This window comes from Nannobrachium achirus (assembly GCF_963921795.1).
Source record: "Nannobrachium achirus genome assembly, chromosome: 20".
Taxonomy (NCBI): Eukaryota; Metazoa; Chordata; class Actinopteri; order Myctophiformes; family Myctophidae; genus Nannobrachium; species Nannobrachium achirus.
In genome coordinates, this window is record NC_137827.1 from 35,594,693 (window position 1) to 35,611,672 (window position 16,980).

At 40.1% G+C, this 16,980-nt stretch overlaps 2 protein-coding genes across 2 annotated transcripts; both read left to right on the forward strand.

The window, feature by feature from the left end:
- Positions 1-1,915: 1,915 nt before the first annotated feature.
- On the forward strand, positions 1,916-8,937 carry txlnbb (taxilin beta b; the record flags this gene model as incomplete). The annotated part of the gene is made up of 9 exons (XM_080751013.1): positions 1,916-2,159; positions 2,587-2,678; positions 4,520-4,690; positions 5,396-5,590; positions 5,984-6,103; positions 6,392-6,466; positions 6,569-6,661; positions 7,447-7,542; positions 8,374-8,937. 9 exons carry the CDS (start codon positions 1,916-1,918, stop codon positions 8,935-8,937), a joined length of 1,650 nt encoding a protein of 549 aa, XP_080607139.1.
- A 1,145-nt stretch (positions 8,938-10,082) lies between these two features.
- LOC308305422 (prostamide/prostaglandin F synthase-like) lies at positions 10,083-15,239 on the forward strand (the record flags this gene model as incomplete). The annotated part of the gene is made up of 9 exons (XM_080750224.1): positions 10,083-10,194; positions 11,206-11,299; positions 11,777-11,830; positions 11,942-11,987; positions 12,124-12,251; positions 12,572-12,686; positions 13,416-13,538; positions 13,629-13,766; positions 14,664-15,239. 9 exons carry the CDS (start codon positions 10,083-10,085, stop codon positions 14,769-14,771), a joined length of 918 nt encoding a protein of 305 aa, XP_080606350.1. The 3' UTR covers positions 14,772-15,239.
- Between the last annotated feature and the right edge of the window lie 1,741 nt (positions 15,240-16,980).

The window sequence follows — 16,980 nt, forward strand, 5'->3', positions numbered from 1 at the left end:
TTGTGTCTTCCTTTGATGTGACAAACAGACAGACAGACAAGACAGAAAGAGAGAGAGAGGTAGTTCAATCTTTTTCCTCTCTTCTCAATGACCAGGCCTGTCAGGCCCATCTGTTAGAATAATTATATGGCTGTTAACAGCATCCCGGCTTAAAATAAAATTTGCCATGGGTTGGTGGTTTCAGACAGCGAAGGCATTGCATAAAATGGCTGCTTTAAGCACCCACAGACAAGGTACAGTGTACACTACTCCTCCACGTGACGGTTCTTCACTCTACACTGTTGTTTAATGGGGTCAGGTCTTCCTAGTTTACAAGCCACTCAAAAGGTTTGGGGATTCTTGTTTCGAGAGGGGTGACCTGGACAGGGACATAACTTTACCCCCCTCAAATACCCCCTTCTAGCTCTCGCTCTCTCTCTCTCTCTCTCTCTCTCTCTCTCTCTCTCTCTCTCTCTCTCTCTCTCTCTTTCTCTCACTCTTGTGTCCCTCTAGTTTATTTTGAGGAGGTCTTATCACAGCTGTTGTATCAGTGGTGGCAGTCTCCCTGAGTCCCTCTCCACTTCTCCTTTTCCCCCTCTAGACCCTGGTCCTGGTAAGAGCTTGTTCAGTTACTTCTTAGCACAATTTGAAGTGGAGACATTTTTGTTGAAATGGTATAAAAGTGTTTTATTGTAGTAATGTTTCAGATTAGCTCATTTGTTTTGCTCATTTACAATCACCTTTTAATTCTTTAAAAGCATCTTTCCCAGAATGCTGACTTTTGTTCAAGGTAATTAGTTGACTCTCTTCCATGGCTGTAAAGCTCACCAAGTTCAGAGCACATTGGAAATAGGCATAGTTTATGTTAAGTGGAACTTGGCTTATGTAAAAGGGGGGAAAAGGTTCATGATAAATAATGTTCTCCTAAGATATCTAGAACATTGTTTATTTCACTATCTTGAGTCCTGTAGCAATTCACAGGCTGTTTAGGATTCTTATACACTGTTAATATAATCAAGTGTGGTTTTGTCTGCCAGTTCTTGCAATCATGTATTCACCAATTAATTGAAATCTGAATACCTAAACCAATATTCTCTTAAATATTTAACCGGGGGGATTATGTAATGTTCCTTCTTTCTTTCTTTCTTTCTTTTGTATCTATACATTTTTTCACTAATAATTACTTCACCTTTTGTGTGCATACAACGGCTGACATTGACATCAATTAGAGTCGATAAGAAATAAATAAATAACTTGACCATATTAAGAAGTTCCTAAAATAGACTGTGGGTCTGGAACAGGTGCCATGTGCTCTGCTTGTGAAAGCAAAGGGAGTGTTGAAGTCGACACAGGCAGGCTAATTTTATGCACATAAACAAGCCCCAGTCATGAGCCTGTAAAAACACAAGAAGCAGATAGATGACGAGATTCAATCACACCTGGTTTATGATATGTGTGTTTAAAACAGCTGTTTTCAACCAGAACTGGCTAAACTGGCAAAAGTCACTTGTTTTGATTTAGAATGTCACACTGGTGTGTGACACTCACAGGTGTCCACCTCTCTTGTCAGGATCATGGAAAATCTTATGGATAGTCATGTCCGTATGTTATATGCATGGGTCAGCTTAACCACATCAGCTGTGCTTCGACATGGGCACCTCTACTGTACCTACCGGTAGGCCATAGTTACAGTTTAGTTTGATTCACTTCCCCTGAAGCTTGAACTGCCGGCCTTCCACTTAAAATTGTCAAACCCTATAGTCTGTAAATGGTCCCAGTGATTCCCCTCTATAACACAAACACAGGTTCAGAGTCAAATAAGAATGCATCTTAAAATTCATCAACACAAGGCGAATCTTTTGACCGAAAAGATGACGTGAACCAAAGACAATGTTTTCTTTTATTCTGCCTTTCCTCTTAGCACTAGCCCAGATTAATGGAGACTTCTCAGAAGGCGGGTAGTCTCGCGCAGGTGGGTCCCCAGGCAGGGCCAGCTGAGGGTCAGCAACGCAAGGACCTGACAGAAGACCTGGAGCAGCAGCTGGAGGACATCATTAGCACCTACCAGGCTCCCGAGATCCCTGCTGAGCCAGAGGACGCCAGGGAGGGGGTCACAGCTGTCAAGGAGGCAGATACCCGCAAAGACCAGAAACTGGAGAAGAAGCTGCTCAAAAATCTAGGTGCTTTGTTTTTGCCTGCCCCCCCCCCCCCCCCCCCTCTAAATAAAGTTGTATTGATTCTGGAGCTAGGTGGGTTCTATTCAGCGCAGTCAGCACAAGTGGAAGGTGTACAGTAATTGATAGGGGTGTAAGCATAGCTGTAATGGTTGTAAGTGCATCCATCTCTAACAGACATCAGATGAATAGTATTTGCAAATAATTCGAAACGTTTGTTTTTAGCCTATTTGGAGGGGGAGACGGATGGGGTTTGCAGCAAAGTGTAACGAAAAGAGCATTCCAGTCACTGGCAAGGATTAAATAACCACTTTTACAAGCTTTTCTGTAAACCAACCAATCTGAATTGTGCAAACTCATCCATTTGTTTTAATCTGTTTAAAAATAATTCCAGTAACCTATTTGTAACCTGCTCTCTATACTGATTATTCAGGAAAGGAGGCTGCACTATTGATGCAGAGTCTGAGCAAATTTGGCACTCCAGAGGAGAAACTACAGACCATGGTTAAGAAGCATGCTGAGCTGGTGAGTGGCATAGGCTTCAGAGAAAACATTCTGTGTGCACGTAGTACATACACAAATGTGTAGTCTCTTTGTGTACATGTGTTACTGCATTTGTGCCTGCATGCACTGATGATGTGTCTAGTATGCACGTGTAACCTTCACTAGCTTCCAGTTGCTGCCAATAGAATCTGTATAGTCCCAGTTTTCAGAAGGTGGCACACATGTTTCCTGTTCCAGTTCATTTTCCAATAGCTTTGTTACTTTTTTCACCTTCTGAAAACATGGGACTACAGTTATGCATGGAGCGAGTGATGATCTGCAAGGCAATCATGAACACACTCAACACAGAAGGCTCTTACTTCCAGGCAGGGTTGTCGCATCAAATTCCGGGCCCTGCTGGGTACTTTAACCATTGAAAAATAGCAGATCTACAAGCTCACAGCGCGGCACCGAGTGCCGCGCTGCGAGCTTGTCGATCTGCTATTTTTGAAAAATCTTGAAAATTTCTCGTGAAAGTCTTTGAATATTTCAAATCCCAAGGTTTAAAAAAAAAACTCTGTTTCTATGTCAGTGGTGCTCAAACCTTTTCATGTGAAGGACCCCCAAAATGATATGTATTTGGCCACACACCCCCATCTCAAAATATTTAGTTCCAGGGACCCACCCAGAAGCAAAATTTGAGTTACAAATGTTCGCTTAAAAAATACATATATTCAAAGATTTGCACACATTTTCACGACTTTTCAAAAACAGCAGATCTACAAGCTTGCAGCGCGGCACTCTGTGCCACGCTGTGAGCTTGTATATCTGCTATTTTTCAATAGCTAAAGTTTTAAATAATGAAGGCCCCTTCACCTTGAGCCCTAGTAACTCAGTCCCACTCCCCCCCCCCTCCCCCCCTTGTGACGCCCCTGCTTCCAGGGCATGATCCACACCTACAAATCTTCTCTCACCTAAACCTAAAACAGGAAGTCTGTCCCTCCCTTCCTTACGACACCCTGGCTATAATACTTCATTCAACAAGTGACCTAGACCTAGGACTCTTCTTTCTCCTGGCTCCCAAGCTGTGTGGAGTGACCTCTCCCCCAGTTAGGACTGCAAGCTCATTTTTGGTAGCATTATTATTGTTTTCTTTGCAATCTATTTCCTTGACCAATTACCCTGTTATTTGTTGAGGGTTCAAGCCATTTACTCAGATTTCGCTCTCGGTAAGTCACTCTGGATATTTGTGTCTCTTAAAACGTCTAAATCTTAATGTGTATGTGCTTGTAATTACATGTTTACAGTATGTACATTGTTTTCAGTAACTAGTTATTGTAATAGTGTTACTTTCCTCAGTAACTACGTAGTAGTTTAACTTATTACAGTTACAAAAAGCGTTATAATATTACAGTTATCCAAGTAACTTTGAATTATAAGTTACAATGAACGTGATTTGTTTTTGACCAAGACTATTTATTGAGCCTATAAACATATTCCAGTAGGAGGCCGAACAGATCTACAAAATCACACAAAGCGGTACACAGTATCTCCTACAGATTTTGCCCTGAAATCACGCAAAGCGGTACACTCTAAAGTCATGTCATCAACATGGATCTGTCCCATTTCCCATATTCCCTCCTGATTGGCTACCATTGCCTTCTAAAGTTTGTGTATGCGATGTTTGTGTATCTGATGGTCGCTTATCTTTTAGGGAGTCTTACTGGTATACCTTGTTATGTCACAAGTTACTCTTGATACCAAGTACGTATTGAAATATTAACTAACCTAGAAGTAACTTGCCCAACATTCATCGAGCCATGTGTGTTTTTATGTGTGTGTGTGCGTTTGTATGTTTATCTATGTATTTCCATACTCCATAGATGGAAGAACATCGCAGTGACCAGAAGCAGCTAAAGATTCTGCAGAAGAAACTGCTCCAGGTGATGAAGGAGAAGGATACGCTGCAGAGTGAGCACAGCAGGGCTGTCCTGGCACGCAGCAAGCTGGAGGGACTGTGCCGAGAGCTACAGAGGCACAACAAGACATTAAAGGTACATCAGCACACTTTGAAGGCTCAATAAATAAAGTTGCACAGTTGCAAAGTGAAAAATTTTAGAAGCCCAACAAGACGTAACCACTTAAATCCTTAGTTTCCTTCTACACCGAATATCTTCGCAAGAAATAGCAGATCTACAAGACCATCTACAATGATGTTGTGAGCTTGTCGATAGAAACACCCAGTATTCAGAATCAGAAATTCCCAACACACCACCATCCCACTGTACATGAATTTCTATGATTTATTGTCAGATGTTCTCAGAACCAGAGTTATTGGTTTGCACTGTGAGGAGCTTGATTCATTCCTAAATGGGGTTAAAAACGTTTGCATTCTGTGTAAAAAATAAAGAAATAATTAAATGTCACTTTACAATGTGCTTTGGCTCTTGAATAACAAAGGGGCAAAAGAGCTTTAGAATACATCATAGACATAGGTCTCTGTGCTTTATTGCCACAAGACTGAGGAAGGCTGTTAAGGTTGAAACCTGCCTGTTGCTCTGTCTGGGTGAGTCAAAGAAAACTATGTGAAAAGGATATTTATTGAGTACTTCTTCTTCTCATGATATTGTTGGGCCGTGCACCTGTCTGCATTTTCTCTTTTCTCTCTTTGCTTTGTATAGCCTTTGAAATGTCTAAATCATTGCTAAAGTTCCTGTAGATGCAGTTGTTTCAGTCTAACCTCTATGTTGGAAATGTAGGAGGAGACCCTGCAGAGGTGCAGAGAAGATGACCTCAAGAGGAAGGACATCACCACCCATTTCCAGGGCACGCTCAGCGAAATTCAGGCCCAAATTGAGGAGCACAGCACCCGTAACACCAAACTGTGTCAGGAGAACAGTGGCCTGGCCGAGAAACTCAAGTCGCTCATTTCACAATATGACCAGAGAGAGGCGGTATGGACCTGTGCCAGATAATTAAAAGACTTGGGTGAAATAGTAGCTTCAAATAATTTGTAGGTTATTGTTAGAGAATGTAACAGTTGTTGAGTTGGCCACAGAGGACAATGAAATGAGTTCTATGTTTAGACTATGCATTTCAAATATTATTCAGGTGCTCTAAATCCCATCTTTTGGTATTGAAATTGGCAACCCGGTAAAACATATATTATTCATATACTATTTGACCCAAGTCTGATATTGAATGTTTACAGTATTACATAGCAATCCAGTATGATATGGCATAAGATATCCTGATCAAAAGTGTGGTTTGGCTGGAGCCGAATGAATAAGCTACGTTACCACATTTTTCAGTGAAACTAACTTGTCTGATGTCTTCTGTTCTTAAAGAACCTGGACAAGGTCTTCAAACACAGAGATCTGAAAGAGAAGCTGCTGGAGACCAAACTTGCACAAGCCAACATGCTGCTAAAAGAATCAGAGGAAAAGCGCAAACTAGAGAAAGAACTTGTGAGTCTGAAGAATCCATGTCATATGGTACAATGCAAATCCTGAGTGTCAATTTCACTCTTTTAAGTTTGACCCTAACTGTTAAATTGTTCACTCATTAGAACAGAGATGAGTTTATTTTAAACTTTATTGCATGATGGTGTCCCTTGCAGAAAAGCGGTTGTTGTCATACAGTGGACTCATTAGACTTTAGAGTCTGAGTTAAATTGACGCTTAGGATTTTACAGTGCACAGACAAATTCTATTCTCAGAGTGACCTTGTTAATGGAAATGATCAATTCTCCACAGCTGCTGAAACAGGTAGCCGAAAGCAAAGTGCAAGTGAAGGACTTGAGGGAACAAGAAGGCGGCTTGAAGGCCCAGGTACTGTACATTCATCATGCACAAGTGAGATGTTTGTCTTTAACGTTATTATTCTAATAAAGACATGATTATGTTTTTTTTGTTCTTGTCATCTCTCTCCAGCTTACTATGTACTCTGAGAAGTTTGATGAATTCCAAGGCACTGTGTCAAAGAGTAATGGAGTCTATGCATCGTTCAAACAGGACATGGACAAGGTCAGAAACACTTTGTGTATTTATTAGACTATTCAAAGAGATTGCTGCATTATCCCTTGTTAAAAAGCATAATTTGTTGAAATGTCATGGACATGGTATTAATCACATTAGTTATATTTTCCACACATAAAGATGATAAATGCTCACTCCCTTACAACCAGAGTGACACAGCACGGTCTTAAACCATAAATCCTCACTGCTACATTCCCTTCACTGGCTTTCAGTTTCTGTCCGCACCCATTACAAAACACTGGTGATGGCCTACAACGCATTAAGACAATCAAGGGCACGGCACCCCTTACCTTCAGGACATGATCCACCCCTACACCCCTTCCCACATACTTTAGATCAGCTAACACACAAGTCTGTCCCTCTCTTCTCTATGACACCTTGGCCAACGCTCCAAGCGTCCTAGACTCTTCTCCCTCCTGGCTCCCAAGCTGTGAAATAACCTCCCTGCTCAGTCAGGACTGCAGACCACTTTATTGTTTTCTTTGTACTCTACTTACATAAGCATTTACCCTGTCATTTGTTAACTTGCACTTTTTAAGTTGCTTTGGATCTCTGCTACAGTAATTGCCTAAATTGTCATTTGGAATTAAATACATGCAGATATTATCTATACAAAACCCATGGGGCTTATAACACATCACATTTACATCTCACCTCAAAGACAAGCAAAAATAATCATTTCTGTAGTTCAGGAATTAGGTCCGAATCTCATGTGTGCAGCTATTTTTAGATGCACTTTCTTTTCTGAATGCTGTTGTTGTTCTGTGTTGCAGATGCATAAGAAAATGAAGAAGCTGGAGAAAGAGTGTGTGTCGTGGAAGACTCGCTTTGATGGCTGCAACAAGGCTCTCCTTGACATGGTGGCTGATGTAAGACATTTGTTACCACCTGTTTACGTAGCACCACAGGTAGAGCTGGTCACTAACAGGAGCATGGTCAGGGGTTTGTGGAGTACAAGAAAGAAATCGAGTGATGTGCTTTGCATAAAATAATTCACCGATTGGCATATGTATGCAGACTACGAACAAGAACATTCTCACATGTTCATTTCACTGGTGCAAAAACCTGACTTTTAAGGATACATTCTTACTTAAACTATCACTCAGGATTTTGCTGTGTGAGTTTGTAAGGGAACTCAGATAGAAGCATATACATTTCCAACAACACAATTTTCAAACATAAATGATGACAGGCATTTTACAACACATATGGTACATCACCCTTTTTAGGGTTAGCATAATTCCACAGCTGTGAGTGATAGTTCTTCCCAGTCTGTCTATCAAAGACCAAGCATACCTGATTCGCTGTGCTCACTGCTCACCTCTGTGTGTGTGTGTGTGTGTGTGTGTGTGTGTGTGTGTGTGTGTGTGTGTGTGTGTGTGTGTGTGTGTGTGTGGTGGGGGGGATATAACCATGGACCGGTCAGTACCAGGAAAGTGCAGGCAAATTCATACTTAGAGTGTCTCTTCAACAGTGTAGACAAAAATGAAAATATCATAAGATGTTCAAGATAGTCATAGTAAAGCAAAATAGCACAAAATGAATGACCTGCTTATGATGTTTGATTAAGGCTGTCATTGGACATTTACTGCTGTAGGCCTAGTCCATATGCACAAGCAACCAACAAATAGATGTGTGAAAAGGTTAACAAGACTATGTAGTCTAACACATTATGTCCATTATAATTCAATCCCTTGCAGAAAACACTGAAGGAGAAGGAGTTTGAACTTTTCACCATCAAGAACCAGAAGTTGGAGAAGCTGTGCAGAGCGCTGCAAGAAGAGCGTAAGACTCTGTACCAGAAGGTGCAAGAGGCCAGTGGTCATCCAGATGTCAGCTCAGCATCTGAGCCAAGTGAGAAGGAAAGCCCTGCGGTTCTGGAGATTGCTGTTGAGAAACCAAACGAGGAACAGGCCAAACCATCCACCGAAGCCCCCCCTGAGACTCCAAAAACTACCCCCGCCGCCGAAACTCTGCTGACTAAGGAACTGTCCAAACTGAAAGCTGAGCAGTCCCTTCTGCAGGAGATTGCGAGTTCGTTCAGGATTTCCCACATCATACCTGAAGAGGAGCTTTCCGAAGAAGACAGCCCGTCATGTGGACTCACAGAGGTCATCCAGGATTCAGAAGAACAGCACCACTCAGAGTCATGCAATGGTGATCAAACCCAGGAGACCACTTTCCCAGTGAACGGCACAGATGAGGATGCCATGAATGACGGATGCCAGAAGCAGAGAGACCTGGAAATGGAGATGGTTGATTAGGCCATCAAATTACTGTGAATAGTAGTTTATAACTATTAGCAATAAAGATTTATAGAAATGAAGAAAACTAAAAAGTTGTCTTTGTCTTCATTGTCTGTGTGAAGGATAAAAAAAATGTATGACCCAGAAACTGTAACCAGAAGAGTAGGCACTGTGGGCACCTCAATGTTAAATTGGCAATTTTTTCCAAAATGTAAAGATTTGTGGATGCTTTGTAACATGGTCTGGTCAGAAATAATCTGTAATGTTCACATGATTTGAACATGCTTGAACGTTTTACATGTAAGGCCTAATATTTCTACTATTGCTACAATTTCTACAAAACTCCTAACTAGCCAGTCTGCCCAGTCATCATATGGCCATAAACATGAAGCTGAAGGGTACATTTTGGTCTGGTAATGATGTAGGGCTGGCTACCATGCATGTATATATATATATCATATATACTTTAACAATTTGGTCTGTTTCTGGGGCACACAGGAAGATTTTTGTTCTTAATCCATAATGTAAAAAATAAAGAACATGCTTTGGAACAAAATGCATAACTTTATTCCTTCACAGCTTATCTAGTAGATGTCTTGTCACATAATCAGTGGTGTAAAGTAATAAATACTCAACTAACTCAAGTACTGTAGGCCTACTTAAGTACAATATTGAGGTACTTTTACTTTACTAAAGTATTTCAGTACTTTTACTTCTACTCCACTACATCTCAGAGGCAAATTGTACTTTTACTCCACTACATTTATTTGAAAACAAGTTACTTTGTAGATTTTGATTATTATCGCAGAACATACATTAACAAGTGGTGACTTCAGCCATAGCCTATAGATAGGCTATGGCTATACATTTCAGCCATTTGAAAATAGCTGCCATTTTCAAAAGATTTGTATACATTTTTATATCAATACTTTTGTACTTTTACTCAAGTAAATTGAATTCTGAAATTTTACTTGTAAGAGTATTTCTACATTTCAGTATTGGACTTAAAATGTGGGTACTTTTTCCACCACTGCACACAGTCATGTCCATTGTATTACAGTAGGCCTGTGCTAGCTGGGCTTGTCCTGTAGAGGCAGTGTTCCTGCATGGCGAGTTGGATGGAGTTGTGTATTTATTTATACTGACCTTTGCTTTAAAAATAAATGGCGGCGGGCGAGGAGGACACTTCAGCACTTTCTAGTGCGAAAGCTCTGATTAGTTGTGTTGAAAGGGGTAAAGTTCTGCTGGAAGTGGCAAGGAAGGAAAGCAAGGAAGGTAGGTTTGCACAACTATAGTGTCAGTCATTCATGAAATCACGGACAGAAGTGCTACACAGTGGTGGAAAAAGTACTGAAATTCTTTATTTAAGTAAGTATCAATAGGCAATATAGAAATACTCTGTTGCAGGTAAAAGTCCAGAATTCAAAATGTAGGCTACTTGAGTAAAGGTACAAAAGTATTAGCGTCAAAATGTACTTAAAGTAAAAGTAGCCTACTTATTCATGCAGAATGTCCCATTTCAAGTTTTCACATGTATAAAAATCTTTTGAAAATAGAAGATCTACAAGCTCAGCGCTTTGGAAATATTCAAGTAAAGTACAAATAGGCCTACCTAAAAAATAAATACTTATAAAGTAGGCTACTGTATTTGAGTAAATGTATTTAGTTACTTTGCACCACTGGTCCTACATAGTAGCCTACGACGGTGTATACAAAGTTAAAGGAGTAGTTCACCCCCAAATTACTTTTTTCTATTGATTAGCCATGGAGACTTTTCAATAATATTTTGTTGTATTTGTCACATTCCTAAGACAAAAAAATGTATATTGATTCTGGATGGGGATCCAAATGCATGGGCCTGGATGGAGACCCAAATACACGGCCCTGTATGGGGACCCAAATGCATTTGGGTCAGAATCAATAGGGGTACATTTACTTGACCCTAAAATAACCCCCATTGATTCTGCCCATTCAGGGCCTTATTTGGGTCCCCATCCAGGCCCATGCATTTGGGTCCCCATCCAGAATCAATGGGGGTAAAAAAATGTTTTTAAACTATATATTTATTGAAAATGTTCAAAATGTACAGAATATGTATGTATATTTGAATGTTAATATAAATGGGGGTACATTTACTATAATCCTATGTTTTGTCTTAAGAATGCGACAAATACAAAAAATATATTATTGAACTCAAGTCTCCATGGTGTGACTAATAAATCACTTTAGGGGTGAACTACTCCTTTAACATAAAGCTGATAAGCATTAATGGCATCATGTTTCCAGGCTCTCTTGAAGACTTCATCAGGAAGAGAATACGTATTGAACGGAACGAGTGCATGCTGGGTTTGATTGAAGCTGGCGCGGTATTGTATAAAAGGTTATTTTTAAATACGGAAATTGCTATCTACTGTAGGCTAAAGGTGTATGCATGGTGTGTGTGATATGTTTATTTAACTATTTGTGTAGGCCTATATACACTGTATTTGTCTAGAATTGTTCATTAACAGGATCTCCAGAAAATAGCCTACATTTTTCTATCGGTAGCCTATACCAATTTCCTCCAATCAGGACAGTGGCATCTTCAAGTGAAAGTGAAAATGAAACCCAAACCTATTGATTACTATAAGAATATAAAGCTTTAACAACTAAAAGAACAAAAACATGTTACCACCTTACACACCACCTTATTTATTTATTTATTAGCTTATATACGCACACTATTGAAAATACTATAAGGGTAATAATAATGGGTAATAATAATAATAACTGTTTGTAGAAATAAGGCTAAAACAACAATAGGTCCAGTTCTGCATTCAGCCATTAATTGTTTTCCTTTTTTTAATATTTTCACCAGTCTATCTGTAAGGACAAAAAATGAGGCTGAGGACCTTTGGAAACGCGGATATCAGTAAGAATACATTTTCAGAAATAAGACATCAATAATAAACAGCAATAGCCATAGGCTATGTAACTACGGTACACAGTAGGCTCAAAGTTAAAGAATTGTTGCAAACTGCAGGTGTTCTGCATTGCGGGATGCCGTGGAGGACTTTATGCAGCTGGCGGTGAGTTATATGACATATAGGCTTGCTAGAGGCCAATTACTTTATTTATTTATTTATTTCAAATATGTATCCAATATAAAAGCAATTCCCTGCAGTTTCTTATATTGACTTGGTGGTTGTGCTCAATATGAAACAGGTGGAATGGGATGCATTTCTGGAGTACTTGGACGGTGAGCTACATCTGAGTGTTGAAAAGCTGGACCGTGGCCCTCAAGCAAAATTTATCTCAGCTGAGACACCTCTCATAAATGCCAGGACTGGAGAGTGAGTTTGATTAGTTTCACTCAAAGAATTTTAAATAGTTGTGTTATGGGGTTTATACACAGGGTCTCTGTTAGAATAGAGTGTGTACTGACTACTGAACAGGGTATTACTATTAGCTATATCATCTAATTTTCATAATTTCCTAACCACCATTGTCCTCTTTAATAAACATCAATCTCAGATGGTCTTCTGGTGTTTCTTTAATCTTTTAGTCGCTCCTACCCAGCTTCTTTAGCATATGCACTCTCTACTTAATTTTCGGTCAGCTTTTAACTCCTGTGGTAACCTGTCGTATTCTACCGTCCGTTTGTGTCTTAAAGAGCTCTAACATTGGAGAGATACTTTGGGAAAGGTGACACGATTCTTCTGGTGTTGATCCGTCAGTTCTCCTGCCTTCTCTGCCGTCTCCATCTAAAAGATCTGGAGGCCAATCAGGTGAGCACCAAGTCTGGGTCAGTTAAGTATGAAAATAACAGTGTTTGTTTCAGCTTTGACTTGGAATACCAGATGGGTGGGGTTTGCCACAATAAGTTCTAAGAATGTTAGGGCAGGGGTCTTCAACGTTTTCCGGCCAAGGACCCCTTAGCTGAGATGGAGATAAAGCAGGGACCCCCCCACTACATGTTGTATAAAATAGTGTTGCAGATTTTCATTGACCTGTTTGACAGCACTGTCATCAGTAGGCCTATATGTTTTGTTATTCATGTTGTTAAAGTGTTTTTTCTTCTTTTCAGACATTTAGTAAAGATACTTAGTAAATTTGACCTTTCACTCTGATCTTATTTTTACCTCTACAACAAACCTATTTGCCAAAAATAGCTGATCTACAAGCTCTTGAGTTGAGTTGAGAGCTTATAGATCTGCTATTTGTGTCTAAAGTTCTCCTCAGAATAGGGAAGCGAGGGTGCAAGTTGTTCATTTAAAAGAATGATCCTATCACACAAAGATTTGGCGGCCCCCCCTCTAGTAACTCTGAGGACCCCCTAGGGGTCCCGGACCCCCTGTTGAAGACCCCCGTGTTAGGGAATCACTAGATTTTGACTTATATGAATGGTTCTGATGCTGTAAAACCCAGCCATCTGTTACTCCAAACCACTTGACTCCTGCTGCTATATTCAGTGTTTAATCAATAATGAATAAATTGTGTTGTTTTCTCATTTTCAGAGAGCCCTGGATGCACTGTCAGTGCGAGTGCTGGTGGTCTCATTTGGCTGTCAGGAGGGAGCTTTGAATTGGCTTCAGGAGACAGGCTGTCAGTATGATATGCTATTGGACCCAGACAGACAGGTTTGAAGTCCAATACCAGGTTCTAATTTTACAGAGCTCCCGGTGGATTTTATCTGTAGGAAATAAATAATGTTTTATTTACGATTACAGGTCTACAGGGTATTTGGATTGGGAGCATCTCTGAAGAAAGTGTTGAACTTGGGCAACATGCTCCTCTATGCCGAGTATGTGGTTGCTGATCTGGAATTCCCAAGAGGGCTTCCATCGATTGAAGATGACATGTTCCAGGTAAATTGATGCCTGCAGCTCAGAATGTAAGCTGAGAAATTAAACTTGTGCACATAACGCCATATGAATTTAAAACCACTTCTACCCTATTCTGGTGTGAGTATTCAGCTGAAATTGCAGATCTACCAGCTCATAACTCATTGTGTTGTGTGACTTGTGTCTCATTTTGAGCTTGTAGATCGGCTATTTTCGGCAAAGAGATTGGTGTGTAGAGGGAAGAAAGAGTGGACCAAGATAAGAGCCCTGGGGGACCCAACTAAATAATTATATAGAACAAGGGTCTTCAACAGGGAGTCCGGGGCCCCTAGGGGGTCTTCAGAGTTACTACAGGGGGTCCGCCAAATCTTTGTGGTAGGATAATTATTTTAAAGGAACAACTTTAACCCTCACATCCCTATTCTGAGGAGAACTTTAACCAAAAATAGCAGATCTACTAGCTCTCAAAGCCGAGGTGTTGAGAGCTTGTAGATCAGCTCATTTTGGCATATAGGTTTGTTGTAGAGGTAAAAAAAAAAGAGCAGGTGAAATTTACTAAGTATCAACGATTTAAGTGGTTAAATGTCTGAAAAAACACGAATCCAACATAGACTGATGACAGTGCTGTCAAACAAGTCTATGAATCTATCTATGAAAATCTGCAACACAATTTTATACAATATGTAGTGGGGGTCCCTGCTTCATCTCTCTCTCAGCTAAGGGGTCCTTGGCCTGAAAACCTTGAAGACCCCTGATATAGAGTTTATGTAGTTACAAAAGGAGTACAAATGGCAGTTGCCACAAATAAGGCAAAAGTACCTTTTGCTCTAACATTTTACGGTTTGTCCTTTAAATTTGTATGTTTGGAAAAAGTTAAAATACCGGTACATGGATTTATTTTTATGTTGGTTAATTTTTCAGCTCGGAGGTGATTTTGTCCTCGATGAACATGGGAAGGTGCTGTTTTCACACTGCTGTCAGAGTCCCATTGACAGACCCTCAGTGGAGGACATACTAGCAGCCTCATAACTTAACAACTTCATGTAATAGTAATGCTTATAATATACTATAATATTTAAATCACACTTTTGTGCAGAGGGTGTAGCTCAAGGTGCTTTACCACTTAACAGTACTGAGAAATAGAAAACAACGTTAAACTTAACAATTATGGATGAATACAAGAGAATTAATAGGATAAAGGTATCATTAGATTAATAATTTCTGTTCATCTTTGTTTGTTATACAATTTGTATTGATTTTGAAAATCAATTAAAAACCAACAACAAATGGATAAACAGTGGGACTGGGAATTATCAAATACAAGCAAGATGTAACAATTTAACAAACTACGGTAAATCATTGTTGAATTCACAGTGGTGCAAGAGACACAACTGAAATGATGAGCCTTGGTTAAAAATATGTATCTCAATTATACCCTCAAAATGTCACTATTGTACAAGATTAACTTTTGCCTAAAAAGAGTTTTCAAATGGTGGAGAATGGAGATTTCATTTTGAAACGTATCCAATTAAAAACATGCATGATCATGATTGTTGGCTACGTTCCTCATCTACAGTGCCTCAATATGTTGCTCATACATCACATCCCTTTGGTTATACGGTATACCTTTGGGACAGAACATGTAGCAGTTTTGTGTTATGTAGCATGAGTTCATGATTACCTGTAACTGGAGTTAATTATTAGTTTCTCATTGGTCATTCATTACAGTAGACAGAACAGAACAGATGCTGTGTACGGTATGTCTCGTCGCACAGTTACTATGAAAACGTCCACCGGCCTGTCTGTCAGTCAGTCCCTCCGTCAGTCAGTCCCTCCATCTGTCCGTCACATCACGCCACACTTTTGGCCCTACTCTTATCTCCGGCACCGTTGCCCCTATCCATGCCAAACTTTGCACACACACTCCTTGGCTGGCAAACCACAACCTCCACCCCTGATTTCTCACATTCCCCTCTTCTAGCGCCACCATGAGGTTGCTTTTTGCAGTGTGTGTAAACATGGGACCTGACAGTCGATTATCTCCCAATTAGGAAATCTTACTGGTTATAACAGTTGAGGCTATCTTTGAAAACCCGATTGATTGTGCTTATACTGACCCAATCCATTTGTTTAGCCTATTTCTTTGACGTGTCCTACGTTTGACTAAGGCTGTGTTATCAATACCAACTCATGTACGTCTAGCTATCCATGTTTTTGTGTGAAGTCTCATTCTTGCAGATGTGAAAAACACACCTTTATGTAACTTTGGGTCACCCAAGCTGGCCAAGCACACAGTGGCATACAGGACCAAGGGAAGAGTTTGACATTCAGATGTCACACAATCCAGTAAAAAAATTAATCCAGTCTAAATCCAGGAAAGTAAGTAAAGTAGTAAATTGTAGTGCTGAGAAGCTGCCCCTGTTTCGAGAAAGAGAGACAGAGAGAGACAGAGATGTTCAAGCATGTTCAGTTTTCATATTCTGCAGAAGCCAAGATTAATAAACGAAACCCTTTTATACTTGCATGTGAACTATAATGTTAGATGAACTCTTTACACGGGTTGGAGGGCATTTTTAGAAGAAAGTCACTGTCTTGGGTCCTTGCCGCCGGTTTATCCTGGCTGAAGTTGTCTTCTTGGGATGCACTCCAGAGTATTGGGGTCAGTGTCCTGGATGGGAGCGTCTCTGGGAGGAATGTGACGTTGGAGGGAGGAAATCACTCTGTCCCACTGAGTGGCTAAGCTTTAGTCGTTGTGAGCGGTTTAATGTGGACTAGCTGGAGCAGTGGAGCACTTACAATATAACTGCAATAAACATGACAGGCTCATGACCTCTAAAATGATTGGTTACTTGATGTTTGAGCAGAGTATTAAATGGTCATGTTTTGCATCTCTTATCAACCTGTGTTTCATGAAAAGTTGTACATGTGATTTGTGAAGTGGTGATTGCAGTGCTTGGAACTGTTCTTTCCTATATACTATATAGTGATTTATTCTTTTTTTTATCATGCATGCATGGGTTATTTATCACTAGATAATGTCATTACAAGCAACTTGTGTTGATTCTACACCATTAGTTATCTGGGTATTTTTTCCAAGCAAGCTTGCACCATACAAAAAAACAAATTGTCCAGGTCTAGATGTCATGAAGTACTCTAACTCACAAAGCACTGCTTTATAGATAGTGCATGGCACAGCCCAGGGATATACATTTACTTGAAGTTGAAGTTTGTTTTGCAG